The sequence below is a fragment of the Chenopodium album genome, chromosome 10 (genome assembly GCF_948465745.1).
Source record: "Chenopodium album chromosome 10, dcCheAlbu1.1, whole genome shotgun sequence".
NCBI classification, from domain to species: domain Eukaryota; kingdom Viridiplantae; phylum Streptophyta; class Magnoliopsida; order Caryophyllales; family Amaranthaceae; genus Chenopodium; species Chenopodium album.
The window spans coordinates 13,176,460-13,182,459 of record NC_137843.1 but is presented as its reverse complement, the minus strand read 5'-3'; the positions used below and the strand labels follow the sequence as shown (position 1 = coordinate 13,182,459).

The 6,000-nt window shown below is 35.0% G+C and overlaps 1 protein-coding gene and 1 pseudogene across 1 annotated transcript; both read left to right on the top strand.

The window, feature by feature from the left end:
- The first annotated feature begins 849 nt into the window (after window positions 1–849).
- On the top strand, window positions 850–1,452 carry LOC145564854 (secreted RxLR effector protein 161 pseudogene; annotated as a pseudogene).
- A 1,927-nt stretch (window positions 1,453–3,379) lies between these two features.
- LOC145564853 (acetylajmalan esterase 1-like) lies at window positions 3,380–5,283 on the top strand. The gene is made up of 5 exons (XM_081625025.1): window positions 3,380–3,676; window positions 3,988–4,195; window positions 4,399–4,547; window positions 4,652–4,925; window positions 5,075–5,283. The coding sequence occupies exons 1-5, from the start codon at window positions 3,380–3,382 to the stop codon at window positions 5,281–5,283; spliced, it is 1,137 nt and encodes a 378-aa protein (XP_081481151.1).
- Window positions 5,284–6,000: the final 717 nt, after the last annotated feature.

The window sequence follows — 6,000 nt, the reverse complement described above, 5'->3', positions numbered from 1 at the left end:
GAGGTGTATGAGTCTTGCTCATTTTCCCTATATGTGTCAAAACCAACTTGCTTTGATGAAGCAATTGAAATTGAAGAATGGCAAGCTGCAATGAAGGAGAAAATAAGATCAATTGAGCGCAATCGCACCTAGGAATTGGTCGATTTACCAAGAGGCAAGAAACCCATTGGTCTGAAGTGGGTTTATAAAATCAATCGCCATGCTGATGGAAGTATACAGAAGTTCAAAGCTAGGCTCATAGCAAAAGGCTATGCTAACATCAAGGTATTGACTTTGATGAAACTTTCTCACCCGTAGCTCGTTTTGAAACGCTGAGAATTCTTTTATGTTTAGCTGCTAAACTCAATCTTCCTATTTATCACTTTGATGTGAAGTCTGTTTTTCTTAATGGGGAGTTAGAGGAGGAAGTTTATGTATCACAACTTTCTAGTTTTATTGTCAGAGGGAATGATAACAAGGTGTATAAACTGAAAAAGGCCCTTTATGGGCTAAAACAAGCATCGAGAGCATGGTACAAGAGAATTGACTCTTATTTTTTGGAGGCATGGGTTTGTTAGGAGTGAAAATGAACCCACTTTGTATGTGAAAATTCATGAAAATGGTGAGTTCTTAATTGTCTGCATTTATGTTGATGACATGGTGTATTTTGGGTCTTCCGATAATCTTGTTGCTGAATTTAAATCATGCATGATGAGGGAGTTTGAAATGTTAGATTTAGGCAAGTTGTAATACTTTCTTGGGCTTGAGGTAAATCAGGTGGAAGATGGCATATTTCTTTCACAAAAGAAATATGCAAAAGATATTTTATTCAGGTTCCATATGCACAACAGTAAGCCTACAGCAACGCCCATGAATACTAAAGAAAAATTGCAGCTTGATGATGGTACGGGTGCTGTTGATCCGAGTTATTATAGAAGCTTAGTTGGTGGGTTAAATTATTTAACTCATACTCGGCCTGATATCATGTACTCAATGAGTGTTTTATCACGGTTTATGCATGGTCCTACAAGGCAGCATCTTGGAGCAGCAAAAAGGGTACTTCGCTACATTGCCGGAACGACTGATTTTGGTATTTGGTACTCAAAAGATGCAAACTTCAGCCTACTTGGGTATAGTGACAGTGATTGGGCAGGTTGCATTGATGATAGAAGAATTACTTCTGGTCATGTTTACAACTTGGGGTCAGGTGCAGTATCTTGGAGCTCAAAGAAGCAAGAAGTGGTGGCATTGTCATCCTCTGAAGCAGAGTATGTTGTTGTGACAGCAGCAGCTTGTCAGGCAGTTTGGCTACGAAGGCTGCTAGCTGATGTAAGTTGTGAGCAAAATGGTGCAACAGAAATATTATGTGACAACAAAGCAACTATTGCTATGACTAAAAATCCAGCTTTCCGTAGCAGAACGAAGCACATTCTACCAATTTATTCGAAGTCTAGCTGCAAAGATAGAAATTGAGTTGAAGTTTTGTCCAACCAACAATCAAGTTGCTGATGTCCTCACTAAAGCACTTCCTCTTGACAAACATATCTATTTTCGACAGAAGCACTTCCTCTGAATTAGTTACTAGTCTTTAGCTTGAGTCAACAATAAGTTAGAAGTTAGTGGGTTTATTTATTTAAGCACTTTTTGTTAGTGGAATCTTATTCCTATTATTATGTAATTAGTTTCCTTATTTTTAACTTTGTTTGTTTTTGGGATATTGGCTTATATAAGGCACTGATGTTATGTTTCTTAATTTTGAGTAATGAAAAGCAGCTTTCTTCTACTATATTATATTTTGTTACTCTAATTTTGCCAATGTAAGATCAGGCTGAAAGGCGTAGTCGATGGACAACAGGTGAATATTCCTGTACTACCCCTTGTTGGTCTTGAGGGATGGAGGAGGCTTGGTTAGCCGAAAGATGGTTATCGGTTTAAGGACGCAAGGTGATCCTGTTTTTCAAGGTAAGAAGGGGTAGAGAAAAAGCCTCAAGCTAATGTTTGATCCTAAAGAAATTCGTCTTCGTCTTCAAATACTCATTCATTGCATGATGTTTGAGTCATGCTCATAAAGTCAACAGAATAAGCATCTACTCTTAAAAAAAATTGAATTTGTGGTATTAGCTACGGTAGGGGCGGCGGAGGCCCGGTGCTGGTTGAGCACCCGCACAAGGCCTCCATAAAAAAGGGGCCCTAAAATTATCTATAATGTTATTGCTTGACTAATATTGGTTAGAATGCTCCGTGGCTCAACCGTTAAACTTGAGGCCCTCAGCATGAAGGTCTGGAGTTCGAAAGTCCCTAGGTCTAATTTTAGAACTAAATACTAGTAGTATTAGTATTTGGCCGCCAGCTGTACCCCACTACATTAACTTTTTGGTTACATGATCCGACAATAAGTAGTGTAAAACAATCAAAAAGTGACGTAAGATTTTTTTCTTTTTTTTAATTGTTACACTCTTTCTTTCTCAAATTACATATCCACTTTTTGCTTTCTTTCTCCAAATTTTATGTGAATATCCTAATTTCTATGGATTCTTGGTCATAATATTTGTGTTTGTTACTTTATCATGTACGTTTGTATTTAAAAAAAGACTTAACTATAAAATTATAAATGATCTTGATTTGATATTATTAGAAAGTAAATTTTATATTTTAAGAAAATTAAGAGTAAACTTTTTTTTTTTTTTTTTTTTTTTTTTTGAAATCCAATTATGAGTAAACTTTTGGAATAAGTAGAAATTAAGAGTAAACTTTTGAAATAACTCAAGTTTAATTTTTTAGAACTTTGGATTAGGGGCCCAATTTTAAGAGGTCGTACAGGCCCCGTTTAGTTTGCCTCGCCCTGAGCTACGGAGAAGATTTTTGACATTAGGGGAGATTTACAAATAAACAATATGAAAAATAAGTACTCCGATCCGTTCTCCGTACAGCATATGTGCATCAGTGCATGTGTCCAGTCTCCTCGCATACACAGAGTGACAAACGTTATTGTATTCTTAAATAAAAATACAGTAAATTTTTTTATTTATTTATACAGTAAAGTCAACTGGACCAACCTAAAGTCCTATCAAACAACTCACCCTTAAATATTTAAATGATATGCATGTGATGTATCCGATGTATCCGACGTAATTCCACAATTTTACTTATAAAATCATGTCCGGTCATATTAAGCTACTTGACTACGTATTTGATTAGTACACATCCTTCATCAATCATCATATAGTAAAATAATTTTTTTTGAAGGCTAGTCAAATAATTACTTGTACTTCTATATATTATTAATTTTTTGATCAATTATCAAATTAATTAGTCAAGTCACGAATCTTAATGTAATAGTGTTATATGAATAATGCACCGTACCCTTTTTCAAATTCTACTTTTACCACAGTGCATGAAAATGAAGAAATTATTCATTTTGCTCTTCCTTCTGTATTCTTTGATTTGCATACAATGTGGTGTTACGACTGCTACCGGTTCTTCTGAAGCCTTTCATACAATTAAACGAGCTGGAAAGTTGTCAACTACGCGCTTTGAAGCCATTTACCAGTTCGGAGACTCCCTCTCCGATACTGGTAACTTAATTCGGATTCCTGGGTCACATGATCCCTCCGCAAATCTCCCTTATGGGCAGACCTTCGGTCGTCCCACTGGCCGTAGCTCCGATGGTCTTCTCATGGTCGATTACTTTGGTATGGTTCACCTAACACTTTTTATGTATATACTTTAAAGTATCAACTTTTATTATACTCGTATTAAATAAAATATATAGTATATAATGATTGTATCGGATTTTCCCAATACTACCGTCTCTCAACCCTCAAAAGATAAGGTTGAGGGTTGATTTGATTACCTCGGTTATTTTTTAGTTGCAACAAAGAAATTTTTTATATCTTGTAAATAAAAATCCTTTTGTTACATCTAAAAGTAGCGGAGGTAGTACATGAAGTCGATGAAGATCGACAAAAACTAACGCTGTTGAAATTTTAATATGGAATCATAGCTAAGTACTTTCACCTACCACTCATAAACCCATTCATGGCCAACGGAAGCAACTTCAACCATGGAGCCAATTTCGCCGTTGCAGGTGGGACTGCTCTAGACGCGGCCACTTTGGCTACAAGAAATATTACATTGCGGCTAGCCAATGTCTCCCTGCTTTCTCAACTTAGTTGGTTTAAGTCTCACCTCCTTAATATTTGTTGCAATCCAGCAGGTATATGTACTAGATACTCATAGTACTCTTTTACTTCATATTAGTTGCAACATCTATTTCAAAATGTTACAACTTTGTATTATTATTTTCAAATTTAGTCAAAGTTATGCATTAACAAATACTAGTGTAAAAGTCAAAATGTTTTAACTTTTTCGAAATGATAAGGAATATTTACTCCGTACTAAGTACTAAATTGCTTGCAGAGTGCAAAGAAAAACTTCGAAAATCTCTAGTACTAGTAGGGGAAATTGGAGCCAATGACTATAACTATGCTCTTCTTCAAGGCAGAACAATGAAAGAAGCATATAAGCTAGTTCCCGAGGTTGTAAATACCATCATACATGTAGTTAGAGTGAGTTACTTTACATCTACATAACAAATGAATTAACTTAATGTTGTCCAAAAAAATTAAGTGATCGTGATTGATGTGATGTTTGTTGCATAATTATTTTGCAGGAAGTGATTAAGATTGGAGCGGTTAACGTTGTGGTACCGGGAAACGTTGCTATTGGTTGCGTTACTTCTCTACTATATAGATATGGTTCAAATGATTCCTTAAAGTATGATGATCTTCATTGCTTGAAAGAGCATAATACTCTCTCAAGGTTCCACAATCACCATCTAATGCAAGCTATCAAGATTTTGAAACGTGAAAACCCGAGTGTTGCAATTGCTTATGGAGACTACTACTCTGCCACAACTTGGCTCCTTCGCCATGCTTCTTCGTTAGGTTAGTTATTGTCAATGTGCATTATTATTATCTGAAGATCATACTATAGTAGTTTTTGTTACATACTCATTAATTATGTATAATGGTTAATTTCTTACCATTTTCATCATTGGAGCTAAATAGGGGTATGTTTGAAAATTAATGTATAGGATTCGAGAAAGATGGGCTATATAAAGCATGTTGTGGAATAGGTAAGAATTCATACAATTTTGATCCAAGCAGACCTTGTGGGAGTCGACGTGTTACAGTTTGTACAAATCCTAATAGGCGCGTGAGTTGGGATGGGACCCATTTGACTCAACAATCATACAAATACATGGCAAATTGGTTGTTAGGACAGTTCCTACCTAAACTTTAATTAAGATCAATGTGTATCGATGTCTAGTGTGTGGATAGAAGTAATATATCTTTACTTTTATCTATTTACACAACACAATATGAGCCATTTAATATCTAATAGTATGAATATTTATGTTTTTAATATTTTAAATTTATTTTTTCTTCTGATATATTAAGAATTCTCATAACGAGAGTTCCTAATATTTATTTTTCTTATGTTTTAAAAAATAAATTAGACAACATTTATCTCCGTACTTTGCATAGCTTTTGTATTGCAAAGCTAAGGAATTTAACTTATTTAATTATGCTCTTGTTGATGATGTCGACATATATTTCCGCACGAGGGGCGAGTGTCAATTGGTAAAGACATGAACTCCTTTGTATACAACAAATTGTCTTTTCTAGCTAGTTCGGCCTTATCTTTATCTACAAGCTAAATAAAGAAACAGTTAAAAAAAAATAACTTTTTAAAAGGCGTTCTTATAGTACACAATTAGGGTTGAAAGTTTGGCTCGATGCGGTTTATAGTCCAAACCCAAACCGAAACCGAAACCAAAGCATATTTATTTGGTTTGAGATTTGTCAAACAAACCTCTGCATATTATTATTCGGTCAAACTAAACCATGCCATAACTTGGTTTGAATAAAAAACAAAATCAAATAGCATTGCAATTTCAGGGACTAGTGTTTTGAGCTTTGATTTGTAATTTTTTTTCGGATCTTACTCAACATAACC

Excerpts from the sequence above, each read along its gene's own strand:
- LOC145564853 (XM_081625025.1), top strand. The coding sequence starts at position 3,380 with ATGAAGAAATTATTCATTTTGCTCTTCCTTCTGTATTCTTTGATTTGC. Across the intron at positions 3,677-3,987 it reads TGGTCGATTACTTTGGTATG|TACTTTCACCTACCACTCAT; the intron begins GTTCACCTAACA and ends ATCATAGCTAAG. Across the intron at positions 4,196-4,398 it reads TATTTGTTGCAATCCAGCAG|AGTGCAAAGAAAAACTTCGA; the intron begins GTATATGTACTA and ends AATTGCTTGCAG.